This window comes from Anas acuta, chromosome 23 (assembly GCF_963932015.1).
Source record: "Anas acuta chromosome 23, bAnaAcu1.1, whole genome shotgun sequence".
NCBI classification, from domain to species: Eukaryota; Metazoa; Chordata; class Aves; order Anseriformes; family Anatidae; genus Anas; species Anas acuta.
The window spans coordinates 6,381,361-6,408,279 of NC_089001.1; the positions used below are offsets into that span (position 1 = coordinate 6,381,361).

At 42.3% G+C, this 26,919-nt stretch overlaps 1 protein-coding gene across 7 annotated transcripts in view; it reads right to left on the minus strand.

Moving 5' to 3' along the window:
• Nucleotides 1-4,744: 4,744 nt before the first annotated feature.
• Nucleotides 4,745-26,919, minus strand: part of FLI1 (Fli-1 proto-oncogene, ETS transcription factor) — an 89,076-nt gene continuing 66,901 nt past the window's right edge. For 6 of the 7 annotated variants that reach the window (XM_068659038.1, XM_068659040.1, XM_068659041.1 and 3 more), the window contains 5 exons: nucleotides 24,724-24,792; nucleotides 11,081-11,146; nucleotides 9,738-9,800; nucleotides 8,410-8,457; nucleotides 4,745-7,332 (listed from right to left, as the gene is read on the minus strand). In XM_068659038.1, the coding sequence (XP_068515139.1) occupies nucleotides 6,803-7,332; nucleotides 8,410-8,457; nucleotides 9,738-9,800; nucleotides 11,081-11,146; nucleotides 24,724-24,792 (776 nt within the window). In that variant the 3' untranslated portion in view covers nucleotides 4,745-6,802. The remainder of the gene's footprint in view (nucleotides 7,333-8,409; nucleotides 8,458-9,737; nucleotides 9,801-11,080; nucleotides 11,147-24,723; nucleotides 24,793-26,919) is intronic. The other variant, XM_068659043.1, reaches the window with a different exon arrangement.

Sequence of the window (26,919 nt, forward strand, 5' to 3'; positions counted from 1 at the left end):
ACACAAACAAAAACTCCTCACCAGCACCCAGAAGGGAGGTCACTGCCCAGTGCCCCCTGCTGACCACCACATGCCCCTTGCCCGGAGGGGAGCAGGCACAAGCAGCTGGGGCTGTGGGACAGGCAAGGAGAGGCTCGTTGGAAGGGGGTAGCCACCACCCGCTACACTGGGCATTTTGGGGCTCATCTCCCCTTCACTTGGGAGATGAGCATCCATTGACTGGTCCCTCAGTGCCCCCTACACTCCGCCAGGGTTTGGGGTGGCTTAAGGCAGGTCCCAGCACCCCAAATTATCCTCACCAGGCTCGTGGTGCTGATACCCCAGTGTTTGCGGAGCCTGTGGGTTTTGTGGTGGCTCCAGACTTGAGGCACAAGAGCTTTAAGGTTCAACCCCTCCACGAGGAACAGCTGCCTGAAACAGAAACACCCTCCAGTCTGTTTTAGCTCATGGCTGTGGTATGTTGGCCCCCAGAACCCAAGCAGGGGCTGGGTTATTTCCAGCACCAGCTGCCACCCCTGTGTGGGGGCACCAGGACCCCAGAGCTGGCACTCCAGGGCTGGGCAGCACCGCCCTCCCCGTGGGGCTCAGCACCCAGGGCTGCTGCGTGGGCTCCTTGGCTCTGGTGCACAGGGCTTTGCAGCAGCAGGGAGGGTGGTAAAGTAGGTCCAGCTCCAGGAGACAGAAAGCTAACAAAAAGCCAAAGCAAATAACAAGTTTGCAGCAGTTCCTGGAAAGGAAGAAGAAACCTCTTGTGTTGAAGTAGCTGTGCATCGAACTGCCAGAGTCCCTGTGCTCCTTTGCCTTTAGCAGTTACAACCGAATGTAAGAAACGCAGCTCCTTTTTGGCCTGCTCCCTAGCTATGGGGATAAGGAGCAGGTAAGTCCCCTCACCAAGAACACTTGCCCTGCTCAGCAGACCTTTTGGTGTGTTTGCTGTGGCCATTCATACTGGTTGAAGTGGCTGCTCAGCTGCAAGCACACCTGGCCCTCACTGACACACCTGCTCACCCGAGGCCTTGGTGGGGGCAGCTCCTTCCCTGCTGCTGATGAATGCGAGGTGAAGAGCTGATGAGGGATGTTATGGTGGCCTCAGAAAGTTGCCTTTCCTTCTTACCTGAGATTCTTTATAGTAGGTTTAATATTGGGGTCTGTTTGCTAATCTAGGAGCCTGAAGAGTAGAATTTTGTCAAAGATCTCTGAGATGTTCCTTATCTGACAGAAAAGTGTGAATTTTATGTGCATGGATTTCTACTTCTACAGATGCAAATATTAATATGTAGGTTAAATTAGTTCTTTGTGTGACCTTAGTCTCATTTCTTTTCTAATATGTTAGAAAAGCTTGAGCTTTATTTGCAAGTTCTGCTTTTACAGATGAAAATCATAATATATAAGTTATGCTAGGTATTGTGCAAAAGTATACAAATAAGGTCTTTGAAGTGAATTTATAAACCACAGTCTCAGATGTGCCTCTAGACTACAGCTCTAATTAGCACCAAATGCAGCAACACTCAGTTTGATGTGGGAGAACCTACATTGTTAGGAAGCGGGCTGAAGTCTAACAAACTAATTTCACAGATGTCATTAAAAATACTATATCAGCATAACAAGGCAGCTTGTAAAAATCTGTTATTGTAATAGTATAATAAAGTGAAGCTGGCTCATTTAACCCAGAATCTGCAGACCAATGGCTCTTTGCTTGGGATAGTAGGGGTGGGAAACAGCAGCTGGGTTCATCAGTGCTTTTAATACAAAGCTTCAGGCATAGTCATTTACTGTCACTGTGAACATTAAGAACGTGTATGAAATATTATCAGATAAGTCCAGCTTCCTATTAAATATTTGCACCAACAGAAGTTATAGCAGATTTCCCATGTAGTTAATGTCTCATTAAGACTGGAAATCAGAGACGCTTGCTGGGCAGAAGAATGACAAATCCTTCCTTTCCTAATGACAACAATTTTCATACTGTAATATATATATGAATAATACATACATATAAATAATTTATATAAACACTTCCTCTTTACTAAAGGGAACGTCTTAGAATGGGGAAATCCCTCTCCATTGCAAAGATGCCTGTTAGAAACCCACGGTTGTTTAGAAATTGACCTTCAGGGTTCAAATATAATTCTTAGGTGTAGGAAATCAGTAAGCAGTTTCAGATAATGCCAGGTGCTTCCAAGGAAAGTCTGCCACGTGTGTGTATAGACGATGGCTTCTGTGGGCCTTTATTCTCATTCACAGCTGGCCTATGAGCATTATAGATAGTATCTCAGATGCTTGACACAGGAAGAATTTGGCATCTCCTAACTTAAAGCATTGAACAAGTGCTTAAGGAAGGGCCTTCATCCTCTGGACTAAGGAGTGATTGAGTGGGAATAAAAAGGCTTCTCCAAAATATAACTGAAAGCAGGTTCTAAACCTGATATCTGTAATTAAGCAGTAAGAATAACTTTTTGTTCTCCCTTTCCAGGTTCCTCTGATATGCAGACACTGAGGCAGGTACATCTCAAATATAAAAACTGTGGGATAGAACCCAGCCAAAGGAGCTCTGAGACTGTGAGGCCATCACAGCTTCTACTTTATAAGCTGCAACACTTAGAGACAGTGACATATAAAGCTAATTCTAGTTTTGCATATTTAAGCTAGATCCCATTAAATGTTTGAACTTGGGGAGCAGAACAGAAGTACTGGGTGAACACTACACCGCTAGAAAATAATAGCTAAATTACCACTCATTTCAATGGGAGCAGGGCTTCCTGGTGAGGTCTGAGTTCTGAACTTCAATGCAGAGATGATTTTCTGCTATTCCAGTTGCCTCATGGCTCACAGTCACATGATTCCAACCATCTGTTTTGTAAACTTTCTGATTTAAGCTTGAAATACTTGAATTCCATCTGCCTTGTCCTCCTGGGAAAAGCAAAAAGTAGCTTTAGTACCATCACATTCCTTGTTTATTTTCTCTCGGTTTGTCCCAGAAACTTGTGTTGGGAGGGGACATCCCCCATTATCATCCCTAGGGCTTCCAGCATTGCAAAGTTAGCCTGCTTCTGGGGGTACCGATGGGCTGCTCCACTTTATGCGTTATCTCTCACTTGTTCTTCACCTGAGGAATGCAAACTATTAAGATCTTATGAAAATGCTAAAACGTGCCTGGGAAGTGCCCCACCAGTCTGAGGTTGTCTAGCACTCTGGTGTGAGATCTCTCTACTCTATGATCTCTTTCTCTCTCTCTCTCTTTTTTTTTTTTTTTTTTTTTTTGAGAATGCAGCCTGAAGTGGGCTGCAAACTCTGTCTAACGCTAAATATTAGCAAATACTAGAAAAGATTAGTATCAGCATGTACCCTGAAAAGAGGGATGAAAAGAGACTCAAGGGACCTGAGCTGTGGTGGATGCTGTTGATCACCTTCCATCTTAAGCCAAGCTCCTCTGAGATGCTGCCAAATGGACAGCCAGAAACAGATGCTTCTCAAATTGTTGGTTGTTTTCAAAAGAGGTGTTTTGTTGATGATTTTATTTTGCTTTGTTTTGTTCTGTTTTGTTTTTCCACCAAGGATGCTCCTGGCCAGATTTTGCTGTCAAAGACATCTTCTTGCTCTGATAACCTTCAGATTCTGCCTCTAGGCATTTTTGAGCAATCTCAGTCTTCAAATTTTCCTATAGCAGACGACCGGGCAGGCGTATTGTGTGAGAAGAAAATACGTGATACTTCTATTGATGATGCATAGCCAGAATGAATCCAGATCACGCTGAAGCGAAAAACAATAGAGACATGCAAAAAAACACTCACTTTTATGGCTAAATTGAACAACTGTGGCTGAATACACAAAAGGAACAGCTCTGTGGTGGTTGAACACAGTATTTAACATAACTCTTTTTCATAGCCCAGGCTTGCTAATTAAACCGGTGAAAGCTATTGTACTAGAAACTTAGCAACAAAAGGTTGTGTGTGGAGGAAGGAAATGGTGTACTTGTGCAGTTATGTATTTCTAAGGGTTTATCAAATCTGCAGAAAGATCAAGCTATCTCTCAGGACCACCGTGTGTCTGAAAAAATACAGGAAGTGCCTTTGCCTGACCTTTATACACAATCAGAAGATTCCTTGGCGGTGCTTGTTTTTGCAGACTCTTACTCCACCTCAGGAATGCTTTGGAGCACTGTGTTTCCCTGGGGTTTGGGGATAGGTGAGAAACATGAGCAGACAGACAGGCTGGTAATACACAGCATTGCACATATACATTCTGCCAACTGCTGGTTGAGTACCCTAAAAGAGTGAACAGTCGGAGATGTCTATTAGGTCAGTTGTGGCGCTTGCAGGGAGGCTGCATGTTCCAGCACTCGGCACAGGGCTGTGACCCAGTTGCTGGGGCATGGGGCAAGGGCCTGCTCACAGCTCTGCCACTGTCCTCATGCATGACACTTCGTCTCCTTGAGCTCCAGCTACTCTATCATGCTCTCATTCTCTCTCTCTCTCTCTCTCTCTCTCTCCCCACATGGACAAAAGATGGAGCCTAGGTTTCTGATTGAGACACTTCAATACCTAAATTAGGTCTAATAAACGCTGGCTCCAGAGGCACAAATTTTCTGGAATAAGAATTTGATATTATTTTACAGTGATAAGGATGATGATTGCTACTACTACAGAGATTTGTTGTTTTCCTTTTAGTTGAATTTAATTTAGATGCGAGTTCATGCTCTTTCAGCAGGCATGAGAGGGGAGGGAGAGAGTGGGACAATATGATGTCTTAGAGAAGAAAACCACCATTTATTTTGTCACATTTTTTTACATCATCTTCTTCATACAACAGTTTCATTGTAACACTTAATACAGTTTTAAAAAACACCAAGATTACTTGCAAAATTATATATATTTTAATATCCAAAAAGTACATTGCATATATATAGTAGCAAAAGCCCCATTTTCATGGGTAATTTCTTCATACTTAAATTTTGTGATTATTGCAGTAATGTTACTTATAAACAACCCAAAAGCACTAAGACCTAAACTGATTAGCTTGATCTTATTTTTCTTTTTTGTTAAATAATGGCATCAGTGCTTCTGTTTAAAGTTATGAGCAGACTATAATGTTCTGGTTTCAGGCTCTCATCCTGCAATCGGATGCACATGGACCAAATCTTGCACCCACACAGAGTCCCAGAGGTTATGTCTAGATTAGATATTTGTGATCCTGTTAATTGGCTGCCAGTTAATACAAGTTAGCTAATAGGTTGTAGATGTAAGTCTAACCCATGATAGACATCTGTTCTAAAACACGAATGATTGTGGTTTACCCTTCTGTTTATGGCACCAAACCACCATTTGTGGATCATCAAATTAGCACGTGCAAACTTAGAGATGGCTGAGAATTTTCAAATGTTTAGCATTTAAACGAAAACCCATAGCAAAAGTCTTCAAAAGATGTTGTGAGAAGTATTTGATAATTTTCCCTGTGAAGTGGTTAAAATGTTTCCAAAGTTCCAGATTTTGGTGAAAAATAATCACAATATTGAAATAGGTCACTTTAAAATGTCAATGTATGTTTTCAATCAGCTTCAATAGAAACATGTTAGCTAAATTGAGTTAATTTGCAAACAACTATGACGGGCTAATACAAGAAAAAAAATCTACTCTAGACAAACCCAGGAAATCTGGAAGGTTCTGGCTAATTTGGGAGTCAATTATGGATCCAATTGCAGGACCAAGACTATCTCCAACAGATACATTACTCATGTCTTATTTTTTTATTTTTTTAGCAAAAAAGTACAAAGCTACAGCCCAAATGTACAGATTGAAAAGATGTACAAATTACATTAAAAACACAAACAAAAACAACCCACAAACAACTGAGCTGATAGTAAAAAACAAACCTGCATTTGTGACCGAGGTCAACTCGTTTTATTTAATCTCTCTTTTAAAACTGTGAGATATAGGGAAAAATAAATCTGCATAATTTATACAGTAATTTGCCTTCTGATTTGTTGACCCTTTGAATGACGGTCTGACAAACGCACAGCGTTCGCGAATCGGTAGCATTTAGCGATCCCTAAGACTCTGGCAGAGCTCAAGGGCCTGCTGTCATTTATTTTACTTCACTTTTGCTTTCAAAGAATGTCTGTGCTTGATATTAGGTTACTTTTTGTTCTGGTTTCTGATGTTTCTGGAGTTAATACACAGTCTACTGAAGTTGTACAGCCTAGAAAAGTTCCTTCAATGCCCTTTACTTCTTAAAATATACATGTACATATATATATATGAATATATATATTTTCTAAATTTCCAGTTGGGTGAAAATCCTCATCTGCCTTAAAGCTAAGATTCCAGTTGTGGTCCCCTGCAGCCCAAGGTCCTCGTGACTTTATGGTCAAATTGCCTACCCTCTTCAAAGTGAGAAAAAAAAAAATGTAGTCATCTTTTCCTAAGACCCACAGTTGGGTCTATGTCTTGTCAACCTCCTTTGAATTCTTAAAAATTTCTCTCACTGAAAAGCTAATAATCATTCCAGGTAAGGTGAACAATCTTCATAGTCAATTCCTACAGAGGACATAAGCATTAAAAAATAAAAATAAAAAAGAAAATGCAGAGTACTGGCCCAAAGAAGCATCCATCTCTCAGTTCAAGACACAAGAGGCAAAGTTACAAAAGTAAAAGGGTTGATCCAGGAATAACCAATATCCAGTTTTAATTCTTGCCCGAGAAACGCCACAATTATCCATTAAGGGTCCCCCCAAAAAACATAAAAATACCAGAAGTAAAGAAGAAGTCCAATGAGACTGATTAAGGCCACTCGAAGATAAAAGCATCTAGTAATAGCTGCCCAAATGTGGTGATACATGGGCGTTGGGATGGCGAGGGACATTGGGGTTTGGATAAATGCTTCCAGTAGGGGAGGTCCAATAAGGTGAGGCAGCTCCAAAGAAACTGGATGATGTGACAGGCATAGAAGACGGGTGTGGGGGAACAAAGTTCACCTTCTGCTGATGGGCATGGTAAGAAGGCATGTAGGAGATATCTGATGGATACTTGTACATTGACGATTCAGTGGGGTGAGGCTGGAGAGCCTGGGCAATGCCATGAAAGTCAAATTTGTAGGCATACCTTTTGCCATGCACTTTGGTCATAATGTTCTTATCATAGTAGTATCGGAGGGCTCGGCTCAGCTTGTCATAATTCATATTGGGCTTGCTTTTGCGTTCTCCCCAGCGCCGTGCCACTTCATCAGGGTCCGTCATCTTGAATTCCCCATTGGTCCCTTCCCATGTGATACAGCTGGCGTTGGAACTGTCCGACAGCAACTCGAGGAGGAACTGCCACAGTTGGATCTGCCCGCTCCCTGCAAAAAGCAAGCCAAATGAAAGGAAATGACATTGTGCTTCCTGCTTAAAAGCAAAGACAAAGGCAGGAAACAGAAGGACTATCTCGATCTTTACTGGGAACTGCTCCTTCAAGCCTTAGAAAATCTTATGCAGGAATGGATAAACTATTCCCAGCAAACAAGTTAGTCAACCCTTTGTTCTGTTTATGAGTTTGAGGTCAGATTAGATTCCATAATGGTCGCCTTTGGCCTTAAAATCTTTGAGCTATTCATAAACAGGCCTTTTCCCGAGCATAGCGTTCTGCAAAATTTTTCTCTGAATGGTTGACAGTGTATTTCAAATCTGAATTGCTTACTCTTTACCATGGATATTATTTTGGATACTTACAGTTTATTTGCCAGTTGGTAATCTGAGATATATAAGATTATTTCTTCCCCAGATGAGATGACTTCTAGTTTTATTTGGTGTAGTTATACTAACAGTAAAGGTAAAGAACCTTATGAGGGTGTTTCTTTCACTATTGCCTTCAGACTACATCAGTAAGCAATAGTGTCAATGCAAAGTGCCTATAGTTGGCCCTCTCTTATGATTAAACCCAATTTTTTGAATTTCCATTACTACTCCTAGCAGTATAGGAATTTGTTTAGTTCAAGCAAGATTTAGGCAACATCTCAGTCCTCAAAGGCAGGAATTGTTTCCTTCATACGACCTGCTGGGGTCAGTCACTATGTTGTGACTTTCAGGGATGTTTTGTGCCTTCCTTGCTCTTAATCCGCAGCAGACACTGGAGAACAAACCTGTGCTGCAAATCTGAGAGAGTGTGAATTAAGTCCCCTAAAAGGCTCTTCTTTGGGAATACTAGTTTGGGGTAAGCACATTCAGGATGGTGATTTTATCCTGATAAAGGTGATATTGCACCAGTTTCCTTACATTACTGTGGTGATTTTTGCAAAAGCAGTTTTGAGGCCACAACTACTAAGACCCATGGCCCTCACAGCCTACCCCAAAAGCAGACAGCTACTCATTCAGTACAGACTGGAGCAATAGATCACATGGAAGTGACAATGGTGGTCTGGAATTTAAGAGGAATTTACCTGGATTGGCAAGACGGCTACTGGTAGGCCCCAGGATTTGATACGGATCTAAAAAAAAACAACAATACAAAAGCTATTTAAAAACATGTCTCATCAAAAAGAAACAACAATTCATTATTATTTATTCTAGAAACAAGATCAAATGTTCACTTTCTTGCTTCACTTGTACTGCCTTTTCTCCTAGGCTATGGAACAGACCTGATATGTCTATTTTTTTAGCAATAAACTACTAATTATTTATGGAATCCAAAATGGCACTGTTGTTCTGACAGTGGTTTCAGACTTGCCTGCTTTCAAAGATTGTAATCCCTTTGGACATACCCTACACTTATGTGTCAATTAGAACATTTAGCTGCGTGGAAAAAAACAAGTGTGGGAGAGCAAAGAAGTAACAAATCAGAAGCAAATATATTTCTTATAAAAATAGCTGGTCAACAGATGAAATTTTCAAATTCACTTGTTAACTGTCCAGCTTGCTTCTCTCTGCGGTCAATGAAAAGTTCACCCAACTCTCCCTTGCTGAAGCAAACAGAACATTAGACAAATGAGAGTAACAGTAGTTTTATCACTGGCTCCAATGAGGCTGAGTGTTTCTTGAAAACTCCACGATGCATTTATTAGGAATGAATTCCTTCCCTTTTTGTGGGGCCTCCTCAGCTCTAATGTCTACACTTCTCCTTTGCTTCCCTCTGTTTTTGGTGATTTGGATCTACAGCATTTGCTCGTGGATTGAATTGATGCCAAACGAACCAACCCCCTAAAAAAAAGAAAGATAGAAAGCAGCTGTGCAAAGCAAAGAAGGTGGTGTTTAGCTTTTCAAAGGCCCCTCGGGAAACTAGAAGGAAACACTACTGCTCGCTGTCCGGCAGGGTTTGCTTTTCTTATTTGGTTTTCTTTGACGCTGGGGAACCCCCATGATTCTGTTTGGAGATGCTTCCATTGAACATCACTGCAACAGAGCTGAGGGGTTAGTGAGCAGGCACTGCACTGCTGCAGCATTAACAGCTCCGTGCCTTTAACTGCTTCAGGACCCATTGCACTGCATATCATGATGCTTCAAAGGAGATGCAACTGATGCTAGGCACTGCATGTGACTCAGCTGAAACAAGGATGTTTCTTTTGAATGGGGAAGGACGATGCAGTAAAATAGAAACAGTTTGGAACAATTGCTGTCACTGCAGGGTCACAATTGACTCATAATTCTAAGACTTCCCTGTAAGGCTCTGCATGTTTGTTCTGTGTCCATGGCTGTTGCTGGTTGACACATTTATTCTCCCAATCTAGTACAGTTACTTAGCAAATGCAGTGGTGACACAATCAACAGTTACCTGGTTGGGGCCGTTGCTGTTCTGTTGTCTTATTCACATTTTGTGTCCCTGCAACAGGAGGGCCTGTAAAAATAGGAAAGATCTTATATGTACTAGAACAGACAGGGAGGAATGGTCAGACAAGGTACATTGAACAGGAATTATAGTGACAGGGAAGTTTTCTAATCCTAAGAGCTGGTATTTTTGAGATTGCACTAGAAAAATAAAAGGTTTCACTGGAAACTTAAAATTTAACTGTAAAATGAAAGTATGTAGACTAGGCAAGGAAAAATATTATGTAGATACCTCATTCATTTTCTGTCTTTTATTATAAATTAACTCCCATTCTAGTTTAGATACTTGCTTTGAACAGAAATTGGAATTCTTTTAATGTATAAATTCTGACCTACTTCTATATTGGAACTTCTTTCAACATTTCTTTGGAAATGGGAATACTTTTTTAAACCAACCTTTTTAGGCAAACAAGTTTTGTTTTTATTAAATCAAACATTTAGTTGAAAATATCATGGCTATTTCTATAAATCACTTCAACATTAACATCTGTTTCTCTTCTTCATATCATTTCTTGTAACAGAAGACTGTAACTCAAAGACTAGTCTTCACATTTAGAGCACATGTAGTTCACAAAGCTGCAAAGCAAAGGAAGCATAATCTGACAGCCAGGTTCTGCCACATTTATTTGCACCTCATAGGTTCTTGTTGAGGGTCAAGTGAGTCCATCTTGCACTGCTGTACAGAGATATGCCATAGCAGTGGGAGCAGGGGAGAGTATGGCTTGATATCAGGTAGTTAGGTTAACTAGAATACAGTCTTTAGGGACAAGGAAATGATATTTCCATTGAGAAGTCAGCCCATGACCCAGAGTGTATTGTGAATTCAGGGACACAATAAAAACAGTAAGAAACAAGAACAGTTGTGTGAGTAGCAGCTCATGTAGTAGGGGCCCTAGCTGCCTGCTTACTTTCTGAAAAGTAGAAGGAAAGTCTGAGAATCTGCCCAAGCTGTCTATATCTGTCTCTAAAAATACTACACCAAAATACAAAGAATGTGGTTACCAAGAGTTTCTGTTTATAGGGAGGACCTGATGCTGGCTCCTTAATGAAATCTGGGGTGTAGCAGAGGTTTGTTCTACTGTAACAGCTGCAGTTGTCTTTAATACACGATTCAATGATAGAAGTATTTGTGTCAAATTTCTTTTCATAACATAATTCTAGCTCTTGTTTTAGTATCCCTAAGTCCTCCACAATTCTGATGCTCATAACACAAGCCGACCATGCCCATCTTTCCCACAGTCTCATTTTGATCTTCCATTGCAATTTGTGATTCCCATTGGGACGACTTACTTTTGGTGAGGCCAGAATTCATATTACTGCCCCATCCTGTTCTCCTGACTGCATCATAGGAGGGATCTAATGACAAAAGACAACAGGCACAGAGGGGTTGAAATCAACTCTTCCCAGAAAAAAACTTGCAAGAATCTAGCTTTGTATCTTGGTCCCAACTGCCTTGGTATATACCATATACGATTGGTTTTCCTCTCCCGCATCTCCTGTGCTCCTGCTCCCTCACAGCCAGGCAACAGGCTGCCAATGTGACAGGACAATGATCAGATGTGACACCTTCTGATCATGAAGTAGCCATTGCACTCAGTGGAGTTCAGAGTGCAGCTCATCCCATCCAGAAGGAGACTTTCTTTCTCATAGCCCAAGATGACAGAAACGGGCAGGAAAAGAGGATGAAATTTTGTGTAATTCCACACAACTGACTTGAAACACACAATAAAAAAAAAAAAAAAAAACAACAAAAAAAACTATTTTAAGATGGAAAGATAGGAAAAATGGCATCCTCTCAGGTGGAATTCAAAATACCCCTCTGGCCATGCTGGTGAGCAGGAGTGGGCACTGCCCCGTGCCCCATCATGCCATACAGTGTGGCAGGGCTGTGCAGCTCCCTGCGGAAACATCCCAGGCACTTGCACATTCCTCCTGGTGCTGGGAAAGCCGCTGCAGCTTTGAAATTACAGCCTTCTAGTTATTGGCATGAAAAGGAAAACAGAGAGGGGATGGGAGAGGGGAAGGGAGGGGAAGAGAGGGAGAGAAAGAGGAGGAGGGAAGAGAGGAAAACGGGGAAAAAGAACTCATTTAATGTGCCTGGTGTTCTTTTCATTTTATTTATTTGCCTTTTTTTTTTTTTTTTCTTTTTTTTCTCTAACTAGAAACCGCAAACCCCAGTGCAAACAGATCAGACTGAAAAACAAACTGCTACGGTTTCAGGCTGGTACAAAGAGCACTGCAGGACATCTCTGGAGGAGGGAGGCGCAGCCCCAGCCGTGCTGTCCCCGCTCTGTGGCCGGGCATGGAGCAGCAGGGCTGGAAACTGGCTGGCAGACGGGTGCTGCCAGGGAACTTTATCCACAGCTCAGTCCTTGGCAGCTGTCATTGCTGTAAATAAGCCGCTGTTTGCATGGGTGGCATTTTCCTTGCTGGAAAACCATCGTGCAAATCCTACCACGGCTGAGCGAGCCTGGAGCTCGGGCTGCTGCTTTGTCAGTGACTGAGATCAGGAGAGCAGAGATGAGGTCTGGAGTAACCACTGGCTTTTCCCATGTCCTCTTTGCAGCCAGCCTCTGACTTTCATTTCTCCCCTGGGATATCCTTTATAAGTATTACCAGTAGAGCTATTAGAGAAATGTTTTGGGAAATATTTTGAAGACAACATAGCAGTTCTGAGTTGAGAGAGAAAGGGAAAACCTCATAAATTTCCACAGATTGTTATGCTAATGTACATTTTGGTTACCTCAAAAATAGTTTTGCTATTATGTGATTTTAACGGAAGCATCACTTACATGGTGATCCTGTTAAAAAGAAAGAGCAATTTTCCAACAAAAAAGATATTTTCAAATTGGGAAAAAATCCTTTCCAAAAAGTAGCAGGACTCCTTTTGAAAATGTTCATTTTTCTCAGATTTGTGTCAGAAATTTGACTGAGGCGAATCAGCTGCCACAGATGGGTTGGTTGATTCACATGCATCAGCATGCTTGGGGTAAGCAAATAGGCCATCATCTGGATAGATTATCATCCCCCTCCTCCTCCAGATGGAGAAATTTGTCACTGAGGAGGAGTCTGCTTTGCTCACAGTGTCATGGAAAGAATGTGGCATGCATCTCCTGCAGTTTTTTAACATTACGTGACACTACTGCAATCAGATGTGCTGACCAGGTGTGTGTACTATGGCTGTTTGGGCTTTAAAGGATCAAGGTTCGGTTCTCCAGAGAAGTATGGCTAAACCCAGGTTTAATCCAGGTTTAGCATGCCTCAGATGAGTCCCTTTGCCTCGGTTTCCACATATAGAATGTATTGTGATGTGTGGGCATTTATAGGGACAGTCACGCTTAGGATGTTAGGATGAAGCTCAGTTTTGACTGTGACTTCGCACTAGTGAGAAGGGTTAAACATAAGAGCAATACAGGCATTGCTATTGAAACAACGTGTTCACTCAGCTAGCACAAGTTTCCAACTCTTTCTTTCTTTCTCTCAAAAAAAAAAAAAAAAATCAAATCCACTAAGCTATTTTTGTTTTGTTTTCACAAAAATCCATGCAACGTGAAAGAACCACATCAGCCCTCCCAGCTTCCAGGCCCAGACTCTAAAGCTGAACGTGTTTAAAACAAAATGGAATAGGCAGAGCCAGGGAACCTATCCAGAGACTCGAGTTTCTGCAAAAACAATATCGTTCCCAGGACCTGACGCCCAGTGGCTTGAAGAGATCCTACAGAACTCCAGCCAGACGGTTAGTTACAGGGAGAGTCTTATCTGTCATTAAAACCACTTGGATTTTACACCAAAACTTGCCAAGCTATGGAAATTCAATTAAAAGATTTGGAATGAGGTTATTTTCTGGTGTAAATCAGCAAATACCTACAGTGAAGTAAGGGGTCAATTTATACCAGCAAAGGATCAGGTCCCTCAGTCTGTTTTAGACTCAAAAGACCCGGTGGAACAACAGTCCTGTGACAAATGTGTATTCAATACAAAATGGAATTAAAGAGCACAGAATAAATCATAGATGCTTTCAAGAAATGTCATTCTGCAGCTGTCTGGTTTATGTCCAGAAATTCCCCAGAATGAATGCATACTCTATTATGAGTAAGGTAAAGGATATTAATAATGCTTTGCACTTTCACAGCACCTTTCAACTAAGGATCTCACAGCTTTGCAAACATTCATACTCACAACGTGCCTGGGAAGAAGGTTAAATATCGTTTTATTTATTTACATGCATAAACGCTCTTTCCTCAGCCTTAGCTGCCTTTTACCAGATGAAGTGCCTATCCGAGAAATCTGACTGTTGAACACACCATGTGGCATTGGTCTCTGGACCTTTCCTAACCATTCCTTATACTTTTTCACCCTAGATTTTTCCTCAGCTCCTACCTTGCCAGCCTCTGTGCCACTTGGAAGTCCTCATGCTCTTCTGTGCAACACACTTTTTGAAGTTTATTGATTCCTCTGGAATTAGATGTAAATGACAAATAGCACAGTGGTGGAACAGTCTGCTAGGCTACACAGAAGGCTGGGAAAAGGCTTAGGACATGTCAAAATCAGTGATATCAAGGCTGACCATCAGGCAGGCTGTCCTGTAAACATCAAGAGATGAGCTAAAGTATCCAGATCTCTGCAGCTTCTTCTTGTCAGACTGCCTGGCACAACAAAGGAGGGACTTGATGTAGGGAAGAAGATGAGGAATATGTCCTGGGCATCTCCTGGATGAGTTTCAGTGACAGGGAGGAGGAGAACGGCTGCACTTTGTACTGTTCGGCACTGCAGGAGAGAAGATAAGGCAGGCTCCACCGAACCACTAGCCCACCTTCACAGACACCTCCCCCCCATCTCTCTGCTTGAATGCTACTTTGTTCCTGTTCCCCATACCTCTGGATCACATTTAGTCTAAAATAGACTAATAGGCTTAAATATTGCTGTGGGCTAGGGACAGACGGACAGATACCCGCAAGCTCATTTCCCTAGGAAACCAGGCTTAAAATCCCCAAGCAGACTTCCACACCACAAGAAGACCATCCCAGATGCCTACCAGTTGTTTAAGCTTGAATGCAGTCCAATGAACAAGCCATTAGGGAACCTGTGTTTAAGATATGATGTATTAGGGAGCAAACCCTCTCTGATAAGCTTTAAAAAGTTTTTTTTTTACAAATTAAAAGAAATGGTGCTTTATAAATCTGAAAGCTTGGGACAGAGGGGAGAAGTGGGAGGGGGGGGGTTGCTCAACTGAACAATAGGCTCACAGTCCCAGTACTTCCTGAGCTGCTCAGTGAGTGCTGACAGCCCCTTCATCCTGCTTTCTCCATAGGAGCTTTTTCAGTCAAGCCAGATTCAGGCACTATTTTGTGCTACTAGTCTGTCCAGGAGAATGACAGGCACTGGGCCCATCATTATCCATCTTTTTGATTATTATTTTTTTTTTCTTCCAGGATGGATACAGTGGGTCTGGGTCATTTATGGACCAACCACTTTATAGGCACTATAATATAATCTTCTCTGAAACACCATCTCTAGCTGGCATAGGATCCCAGTTTTCAAGCACGGTTGGGAAGGAGCAGCACGGCTTATTTATTGTGTTCATGGCATTACTGGCAGCAGCGGCAGTGCTTTCCCAGACAGGCACTGTCTACTTTGTGAACTGCTGGGGCTCACCGTCAAGGTGTGGGGTGACTGGTCTGAAGATTAGCTCCCGCAGTCAGACCCGTGGGCAGTATCATGCCTGGGTTAGCACAACAGCCACAGGACTGCATGTCCGGATTCAATAGTGTCCTCAAATGTAACACAAATGTAACACGGCAGTGTCTAAATGCTGAGGTCTGCCTGAGCAAACCCTGTCCCCGTTGCATCTCTCACGTGAGGGGCCCCGGGAGGTATTGGAGAGGCACCACTGGAACTCACACTGTGGCAGAGCTGAGCAGGGTCTCAAAGCCTTCCAGGAAGCTTTCATCCCCTGAGGTGGGATTTATTCCTGGAACCAACTTTTGTAGAAGGTGTTGGGGGAAATATACATGCAGCAAACTCATGGGAGCATCTGTATTCCCCAGCATGGTAGGAGCTAAGCAGTAAAAAGAACTTGCCAGTCTCTACCTAATGGAGCTGACACCTCCAAGGAGATTAGGCAGCCAAAAGATGGAAGGTGGCTTGTCCTATGTCAAGGGGACAGAGCCAGGAAGAAAATAAAGGTAACTAAATCTCCCAGGTGCCAGCAAATTGTCTGACTGCTTACCATCACTGCCTCCATTTCCCTTTGAAACACACTGGCAGCCTCTGCCCCAGTCTGTTACTGGCTGGGCTGAGTAATAACAACAGCAATATCTGCAGCCATTGAGCAATTCTGAACCAGGGAATCTTGAGGTGCTTTACAAAGAAAGGCAGGGTGACTCCAACTCACATGGCACAAAAAGACCCCCCAGAATGAAATACAGAATGAACTGCTCCTGAATACCTTCTTATTTCATTAGGGAGCACAGGCATTGCATTAGCAGGCAGGACTTGGCCTTACAAACTTCAGTGTAGCAAATCAGGGGAAAGAGGCTGCAAATTTGAAGTGGGTTATGGAATCCATGGGATTCTCCATACAGAATACGTTCTGGTTTTTGCAATGAGTCCTCCCACTTCAGTAGGAAGAAAGATCCTGGCTTAGTGGCTGGAATTTAAATTAGAGTCTCTAAATGGAGAAAGCAGAACCAGGTGTCCTCAGGGATCCAGACTTGTGATTAATCTAAGTGGTCACTTGGGGTCTATTTTGTGGCAACTGGTTTAGAGAGGGAGAGAGAGAAAGGAGGGCATGGGACCATACTGCTTTTCCTCCCGAAGTGAGGTAGTATGTGGTGCCTAGGACTGGCACTATTCTGGTATCCTGGAAAAATCCCAACGTAGGCGCATGGGAACAAAAAACACTACTGCTGCAAACCAAACATGTAAGCAAGACCTGCCAAACTGCTGAGCGTCCAGCCCTCACACTCCTGTCATTTAACCTGCTGGAGATCGCATTGAAGAGGTGGAGTTGTGTTTAAAGCCAGTTGGAGAGAAGAAACCTAGACTGTGGGTTTCTGGAGGGGCAAAGAAGCCAAAAACACCTCCAGCTCCTCCTAGAAACATTAGATGGATTGTTTTAAATCACGGCAGCAAACAGAAAGGTTGTAGAGTCAGCAAGGGCCTTCCCAGGCCCACTCTGGCTCAAAGTGTAAGTGCTAAATGCTCAATACACACAGTGCAAAACTACAACATCAGCAGCACCCTAGATGCATTTTTTCTTTGCAGAAAGCAGTAAGACTTTGGGTGCTGTCATTTGTTTGCAGGAGGTTGTACACTGTGGCAGAGATGGTGGAACAGAAGGGGAAAGCAGAACGGAGTGCAAGGAATCCCCTGGCCTACACAAACCATTTGTGCAAATTAGTACTTGGCACCCCTTAACAATTAGCCCTATGGCATCCAGGTATGAGCCGCATGGAGTTCTGCGTACAGAGACCTCAAAATCTCACCCACAGTATCCATTCTCTTGCAATGAATTACTTTTCAATTTACTGTTTCTGCTAATTAAAATAATTAGTATGTATGCCATATGTCAGGCTCCGTGTCATTCACAGCCAACGTTACTATGGCTGTTCTCATGATTATGTAAGACTTTCCAGTGCCTTCCAGCACAAAACTCATTCGTTTCTGCTTCAAGACCACAATGTCCTTCTCCTGCTACAGAATTACCAGTGTGTGGATCATATGTGGAATTAGGTAATTCTAAGTCTATCCAGTAAGAGGAAGCAACTAGCCGAGTACAAAATAATTTCAAAATAACTTCTATGGTATGGCCCCATTCTCTGTCTATCTGGTTATTTCACAATTTAAAAAACAAAACAAAACTAAACTAAAAACAGAACACATTTATTATCAAATAACTCTGCATTGCTATTAACCTGTTTTAGAGATGAGGAACTGACATGGTGATCACAGACCCAGGCTTGGAACAATATTGGGTTTTGACTCAAAGTCAACTCCAACCAAGGGAGAAGGGACTACGTGAGACCTGGATTTACACAAGGAATCTGAGGCAGAGCATGCATGTGAAGAGGACGTTTAACTTGGCCAGTCACTGTTCAGTTATGCATTGGTATCTGTAAGGAAACACACACCAAAGCATTCAAACTTTTCCATTTTAACTCCTGTCCTAGATCCAGTTTTGGATCTGAGCACCGTGTTGAAGCCCACTTTGTCCCAGTGTCAGCCAGGATCTGGAGCCTAACAGAGTGCATGCACAAAACTAGGGTGCAGGATTTCCAAAGGGTGATCCGAAGGAGCTGCTACACACAGTGGCTCTACAGCCTGCAGCTCTGCTCCCCCACTTGCAGGAGGGCTCTGGCCTTACAAACTTGGAGTCACTCCCAGTTTGCTTTGAGCTATAGGCGACAGCCCCCAGTTGTGCGAGCGGCGCTAGAAAAACATCCCCAACCATGCAGCGGTGGAACTTCCTGATTCAAGTCTGAGTTACCCTGTGCAATGCTTACAAAGACACATTATAAAGAAAAGGAGGAAGTAGTGAGAATTTTTCAGTTGTTGTTGATTTTTTTAATAACAGCAGCAGAAATCCCAGTGCGCAGCCTGTGATGAAGACTGTGTCCTAAGAATCCCTCCCTGAGGCAGCTTTGTAAAGCAGTCACTTTCCAGTCAACACACACAGTCACACACATGTTGCTGAGCCATGCGGGGCTGCAGACGTGAACAGCCACATGCAGACAGGCATACTACAGAGCAAAAGTGCAGACACACAATTGCATGTTGTTATAGGCATGCTTCTGAGCACCCTTCACACATCTAAATGCACGTTCATCTAAAGCACACATACCAATGTGCACAAATATGCTCACAGCGCTGCGCAGGCACAGAAGCAAACGGGGCAGGAGGGAAGTGAAGGGTTAATGCGTTTGCTGCATACATATATTGAAAATGCACAGAGACAAATGGAGAAGTAAAGAAAAAGAAACGCATATTTGCAGAGAAAAAAGCTAGACGCAGCAATACACACATAAGAGAAAAGGGAAGGGAAGACACACATGCGCACACTTTGCAGCAAACATTTTTACAGCATTTGCCCATTTAACTCATTATCAGGAAACACATTTACTCTTGTCTTAGGAAACAGCAAAAGTACTTCCAAGAGCTTTTCACAGGAGGGATTGCACCCCAGCAAACATGTAACCCCCCCCCACATGTGCAAAAACATTGCTTGCCGTGCACCCCAGGCAAAAAAATAATAGCTCTTTTGCTGGGAGAAAAGGAAGGATAATGGTTACTTAGAAAGTGCTCCAGACAAGCTGTCAGGTTGAATTCAGAGAACTGGAGTCTACTCTGGGACAGCGCTGGCTCAGGGTGATCCCTTGTGAGTTGGGTTTCCTGCCTGCTACAGCTTAAAGACAACGATTCTTTGTTTCCAGTTTTTCTGGTGAAAAAACACACGCCTGCCTCCGAAGAGGGTCAGGGAGAAAGCAGACAAAACACTAACTCTGGAATTTCAAAGGAAAACAATTAAAAAAAAAAGAAAGAAAAAAGAAAAATCCAAGAGTGCTAGCTACTGTCTCTCCTGAAATCATAAATCCCTGCTTTGGCCACACAGTCACAACAGAAGAAGCACCAAAAAGCCTCCCCTTTTTCTGCTACCAAGCTAAAAAAGGATAAGGGATATTTCATCACCGGGCACACAAATATCATCAGCAAACCCTCTAGTGTGTGCAGTTAAGAGGGCACAAAGCTGCAACTGCTCTTTCTCTGACACAAATAAGACCGGAGGGCTTATAACCTTTGCTGCGAACAAGGGGCCTTGCTGACATACCCAAAAGAAGAGTTTACTGAAACTGCTCAGTAGTTTTCACATGACGACCTTTTAGACCTGAAAAAATGGGCTTTTCAAGAGAAGAATTTTATGCAGGAGTTTGAGACTACTTCCCTGTGGGAACCTTGCTGGTGCAATTGTGCCACCTGGGGTCTGTTTGCCCCTCTCCCTCCTGTCCCTAAAACTTTTGAACTTGTCACCTGAAATTGTCATCAAATTTGACAAGCAGTAGTGCTGAAGACTTTTAAAGAGTTCCTATCAATTTAAAAGAAACTGCTGGGAAACAGAAGAGATCAGAGAAGATTGCAGCCCAGACTGGGAGATAAGCTGCAGCTTGGGCTCATTTTGTTAGGTACCAAGAAATCTGCATGAGAAGGGTGTCGTTAATGCTCCGACATCAGGAAACTCTTCCCTGGGAACTCATAATGAACATTGGTACAAACCTGTGGGAAACCATGCTGTGTGAGTTTCAGAGCTCGCTGGTTTATCTTTTTTAATTTGCCAACAACTGAATAAAACATACATGCAAATACAACTTATATCCAAACAAAAATACTTATTGTTCACAAGCACTTTTATAATGCAAACGTAAACACGTAACAGCAACGGACAAAATCCTTAAGATTTGTACCTTACATTCCATATATTCACAAACGAATCTCGTATATCTTTGAAACTCCAGGTAGTGCATCAGCTTTTTCTATATCCTTCTGCAGAGGCAGATATTTACTAGAATTTAGGTTGGATTTAGGAGATTTCAAGCAGTCCTCATTTACCACTGTTGTAAGCTAATTATATTGCCTTAGGCTGATCCTGATGTATGCAGGGATAAAGACCCGTGCTGAACCCAGCATTATAAACAAGATGGTATGTAACCTGCAGCCTGGAAGCAAACAGCCACACAGAATCGCTCCCCTAAATTCTCACATGTGGTGTGCTGGTGTTGCCCTTATCAGCCGGGCCTTCCTTCATTCTGCTTTGCTGCTTCACTGCACAAATACCTGCTGCAACGCGTCCCAGCGTATGCTGCTAAGCACCACATCTACAACACCACACATGTCGGGTTAGACACATGTAATTTTATACATCAACACCTAACAGTTCTACCTCTTTGGAAATTGTCAGCATTCTCCTGCTAAGAGATCAGCACCTGGGTTCAAACCCTGCACAGCATTTAGGCTTGTATATTAACCATGTGAGTTATGCAGATCCCAGCACACATGAAAGTAAGCATGGACTTTAAAAATGGGTTGGACTGAGGCCTGAGCTCTCACAAGCATACAGGGCACAGCCCTCTGGCCTTCTAAATGTCATTGTATGTGAATATACTTTCCATTTCCCTATGGAAACCTACTTAAATGACACCACTCTGAAGGCAAGCAATTTAAAGTCTCCAGGGACTTAGGCAGATAATGCAGCCTCAGATTCTTCTCCCGTGTCTCCAGTACCTACAGTAGGTCAGTCATTACTCCAAACAGTCACGGAAAATGAAACAGACCATCTCTCTAGCAGAGTGCTGGGAGAGGGACACAAATCTTTCCATTCAGCAATGAGAGCAACCTCGTTTCATTTTCCAGAAAATTGTTCTCTCGCCAAAAAATACTGGTGATTTTCATTACAGCAATTTATTTCTCAAAGGCAGCTGAAGACAATTTGTACCAATGACGCTAAATACCATACTTTTGAGTGTTTATGAGGCTGAGGAGCAAAGAAGCTTGGGCAACAACAAGAGTCCTTTGAACACGACCAGCATTCTACCTACACGAATCTACGAACAAAAGAAATATGCTTTGTGCACCTATGCACCAGCTATATAAATTTACAGTATCTGTTTCTGTCCTGTCCAGTTCAACTCCCCTAAAGAAGTGCTACAGGTTCTTCTGGCACATGTGTAGAATTGGCATCACAGAAGAGAAGTGAGGGGGCAGAAAATTGAAAGAGAAAAAGGAGAAAAGCCTGCAGCTGCAACCAGACAAGGCAGTTCTGTCTCCAGAGCCATGGCATTAAAGTCAGGCCTGTGACAGCAGTGCTGCCCTCGCTGACTGTCCTTGCTGCTAAGCCTACAACAAGGTGGGGATGGTAGAGCCTTATGCAGCTTCCCTCCCAGGCTCTGGAACATCTGTATCTGCCTGTGCTGCAGCCATACCTTTTATTGCCACGTGGACTGGCTTTCACAGTCTGTGCATGGAATATGTTGCATACAGTGGAAGCATATGCAAAGCATGCAATTGCCCCTGGAATTTGCACAAGTAGGATATTTGCATTAGCTATGTGTTCTTGGAGAGTGTGCAAGCAAAATTACGGGAGAGTGAAGAAAACATCATTTTTTCCTGTCTCTGACATGCATTGTGCTATTCCATCACCTCCTCCTGCTCTGCTTTTGTATCCTCGAGGGAAAGTGGCTAGAAAGATTTGATTGTCTGTTTTCATTCACAGACATAGAGAGGAGAAAAAATTACAGGGTTACTGTAACCTTGAATCTACAGGGCTAGATTCATAATGCATTAACATTTAAGAAAAAAAAAAAAAGTTTAATCTTTTGGGAAGCAAAGTTGACAGGAAAATACTTAAGAAAATAATCATTATTTTTTTTTAACCTTAAATTCCTTTACACCATCATTGTGAAGCCAGCCCATTAAAAAGCCTTAGAAGAAAGCAAAGAAAATGTTATTTTCTAATGGACTGGACCAAGACTGAGAAATTCCAAGTCCAGTTTTATGTCCATTACAAGTTATATTGGACAAGACACTCAACTCTGCTCCCCCAATTCCTTATCTGTCAGCCTGTCATGTTCACATGTCTCTTATCCTGTCATCTTATCTCACTAATAATATTTGCAGCATGAATCATTTACAGTAAACTGAAATCGGTCAGTTTATCCTAGAACAGTATTCAAACGTTAAATGAAGGTGAAGGAAATTTATGCACTGTAGGATGAAATGGAAGAGTAAAAGATGGGATTTCAACATTTCTATGCTAGTTCTTAATTTTTATTTGAATATCCCTTGGGTGTATTTAGTCCTTTATTGACACATGATGAAAGTACCACGTAAAGTAAAAATGCCTGGCTGACAGAAATCAAATGCAAAGTTCTTTCAGCTGCACTAAAGAAACACACTGGAGGGTAGTTAAAAGTGGAAGAAGGGGGAGGAACATTTTTCCCCTCAAATTTCTTTCTGCCTGAGTGACTGTAGGCCCAACTTGGAAAGATAAAGGGCATAAAAAATACAGAGGAGTGCAATTTTACATGGAGCATTTCTCTTTAATAAAAAAAATCACAGCTTTCTTCCCTTTATGTTTATCAACCACCTGGCCTGAGAAAGAAAGAGCATGGTCTTGGATGCATGTGTTTATGGGGGAAATTGTGGGGGATCACGTGCATATGTACATGCTTTATTCAAAGAGGAGCTAGCTAAGCTTTTATTAATTTTAAATGACTGTTAGCATCAAAACAGTCAGTCACAGAAAAACCTGAATGGCTTTGTCTTTGTAATGTACCATATTTTATCAACTAATGCCTGCCACATAAAGAAAGAACAGCATGCCAGGGAACAGAGCGCTCAAGTGGATGGTTACGTATTGGACAAAAGAAGCTGCTGCAAAAAGCATAGAATCATAGAATATCCCCAGTTGGAAGGGACCCATAAGGATCATCAAGTCCAACTCCTGGCACTGCACAGGTCTGCCCAAAAGTTTAGACCATGTGAGTAAGTGCACAGTTGCACAGTCCAATCACTTTTTAAAAAAGCAGCACTGATGTTGTGTCCAGGGTCCAAGACAGATGTTGGAGATGAAATGCAGTTTGGTACAACACGAGAGAAGTGCTGGCTCTGAGAGCAGTGCTACTCAATGAAGCAGCCAGATACACCATGTAGAAGCTTATTAAATGTGTGATCTTGGTTTGCTGTAGCCTTTCAGTGAAATCGGGTTTTGTCTTTCTCCAGCTGCTTACATAAAAGACTTTCTGCCTTCCCCCACTGCTCTTTGAAATACAAACTTGTGGTTCATCAATGAAGCCATGTTCTCCTGAAAAGCACGGAAATGTTCATATACTAGGTGAGGAAATTCTCTCAGAATGAGGGTACACATTAAATTTCACACCTTCACCTCAATTTTTTTTTTCAAATGGAAGCACCGAACACTGTTTAGTGAATGAAAACAACATCCCTGCACTTGCACTAAGTGAAAGCAAGACTAAAGTCAAGTCTCCTAGTCCCACATGGCAAGTTAGTGAGCACAGGAACAGATTTTTGCACTGTAACACCCTGCTTGTCCCTTAACAAGTCAACTTGTTAGCTAGGTAAGGGATGTGTGTCATACTCATTACAACAACTATCATTATTTTATCACCACTAAGAATCCATTCATTAAAAATAAGAAAAAGGAATAGGACTGTAGCTGTAGAGGAAAACCTGAAAAACCTGATTGAAGGATATAAAAATATATATTTTATTGATATAAAAATATCAAAACCCTTACAGAGCCCAAAGTGTTTCATTAACCTCTAAACTTCACGGTTTCTAAATCCCATCTATATAATCCATGAATCTTCAGAATTTCCAATAGAGTAAAGATTTGGGAATCATCTGTTTTTTGAAAAAGAAAATTCAAATGTTTCAAAATGAAAGTGGCAAAAGAATACCCTAGTTCTTCTTTGCTGGTTGAAACTAATGGACAGATTCATGAATGGTTTTGGAAGACCTGAGTGGCTTTTATCCCGTAATGGAATCTGTTGTGAGAAAATTTTATCCATTCAACTACAAATTTATGCAGAGAGGAATACTGTCTCAATCCTTGCTGTGTATCTGAGATTTCAAACTGTTTCACATAAAGAACAGAAAAAATGCCATCAGCTCATCAATTCAGTAACACGCAAGTGTGAAAATGACAGATATCAATTTTATGCCACATCACTGGCCAGAGAAGCAGAGATGGGACTTTCAGCATGGACGGGGGCTTGCAAACTATTCCATTTTAAGCATGTCATGCATGCACTGATCACAATGTTTTCATGCCAAGGACATTACAAAAAAGGCCTACTTTTAACCCAACCAAAAATAATTCCACAAGCACAGGAATCCAGGACATTTATATGCAAAAGACTGACCTTCTTTGGTGGCAAGACGTGAGGAAGCTTCTGTGTGGGATGGAGTATTGTAGACCAGCAGTGAGCTACCTGTAATGAAAAGAAAAGGAGTTATTGCACTTTGAATGCACTCTGCCAGAGGGGGAACCATTCAGCCAGGTAGAAAACACTATTTCTGGGATCTAAAGACCAAATTTTTCTGGCAATTAGGCACAGTTTCTATGATAGATAAGAAGTTCACCAGGAGTTGGACTTGATGATCCTTATGGGTCCCTTCCAACTTGGATTTTCTATGATTCTATGATTCTTTTAAAAGTGTTGTAGCTGTATGTCACGTATGTGCTACTGTTTCTATACTTCTAATCAAAACCAAGACATTTGCCTCCTTCACAAAGCACTTTAAGGTCCTCTTTTGAAAAATGATATAAAAGGGGGAGGTTGCATAGTACATTTATACAGGTACAATATGTACCACAGCAGAGCCTCCATTACAGTGGCACAGACTATAGTACAGGATAAGGAAGAAGCTTTCCTCACCCTCTCTCGCTATGATAGAGAAATTTCCTGTTTGAGGAACACACAGTAGAAGTGACATGAATTGCACTGTCAGGACCTGAACATTTTTAGAGTGTCACATGCTTGGTTTTGGGCTGACAGCTGCACAAATCTGATCAGTATTCCTGCATCTGCCATGCTTTGTGCAAGGTGGCTTTCTTGGTTCGGAGTGGTCTTTCCATCAAGTCCAACTTGAAACAAAAACACTCAAGAGGAGCACAAAAAAGAACTCATTATAAGGGATTTTTTGTTTTGCACTGTCTGTGTTGGAAATGTTCCTTCCTAGGCATTTTACTTTGCCTCTCCCACAAACTCCTTTGGAAGTGGAGGAAGAGGCCCTGTGAGCTCTTGGAAGCCAGCATGTAATACACATTTCATGGTTGTCTAGTTATATGTGTTTACACTACATAATTTCTAGGCTCACTTTTCCTACAGCTCTTTGAAAAAGTTTCCACTGCATCAGGCAGTGACATTCTTAACAAGGGCCAGGGCCCTTCTCAGTAAGGACTGATGCTGTGACCTGGAGCAGGGCAGCAATCCTGCTGCGGGACGGTAGGGGTGAGAAGTGCTCTCACAGACACTTTCTGCTCTTCGTATCTCCATGTCCCTCTATTCAGTGAGACTCTGTCGCAGTTAAGATCCTTCATAAGCTTTGTCCTAGGCAACACGTAGCAAACTATAGATTTCTCTTTATGATTCGCTGCCCATGAACATCCCCAGATTCTTTGGCAGGACCAGGAATACCTCTTTTGCAGGTACCATAATACTAGGTGATTAGGATCTTGTGATTAAGCCATGCAGTCCCCACATTTCTCTAATCCACATGATCCCAAATAGCACTGACCTCACTTGCCCCTCAATAGCACTCACAGTATGTCTCACTTTCCTGCGAGAGCTGAGGATTAGGCATTTCCCTGCCAGAAGTAATAGCCGTTGCAGGTGTTGGATCTTATTAGTCCTGTGTTCCTGTGTTCCTATAGTTTTCTTTTCTTCCCAAAAGCAAACAAAGCCAAGACGTGCAAGCATGTATGCAGAGGTAGAAGGTATAGAAAGCCAGGGCTGCACTAACTGGGAAAATGAAACCTACTCATAAAGACCAGAGGATGTATGCTACCAGAGGCTGCAAGTCAGTGAATGTTTTGAAAGACCAGGATGGATAACATGGTAAACTAAGAGGGAGAGTTCAAAAGATCCCTGAGATACCTTGAACATGAGGGTTACAGATAGATATAGTGATTGTTATAAATACTTAGCCTGGCAGGCATTTTGCTGCTGCTGGAGGAGCTGCAATAGCTTTGTCCACCTAACTCATGTTTTCATCACAGGGTTTCTGGCTTTGGTGCTTCTTTCTTGAATATCTGTGGGGAAACTCCTGTCCACCACTTTCCCCTTTTAAGGTTATTTGAAGTAGATCCTGCATGCAAGACCCAGCCTAGCTTGCCCTGGCCAGACAGGGAAGTGCTGGGAATTCAGAAACGCGGCTTTCAATGACTACATAGGCTGCAAATGCCTGGGGTGGGGGTGGGGGTGATGAATAGCACTGAACAAGCTTGTACGATCAACCTATGGCTACTTTATGCTAAAAAATGCAACCCAAACCAGTGGAAAGGGACAGCACCTCCCCCAGTTTAATTGCTAAAAGTTCTCACCTTTGCCCGACAG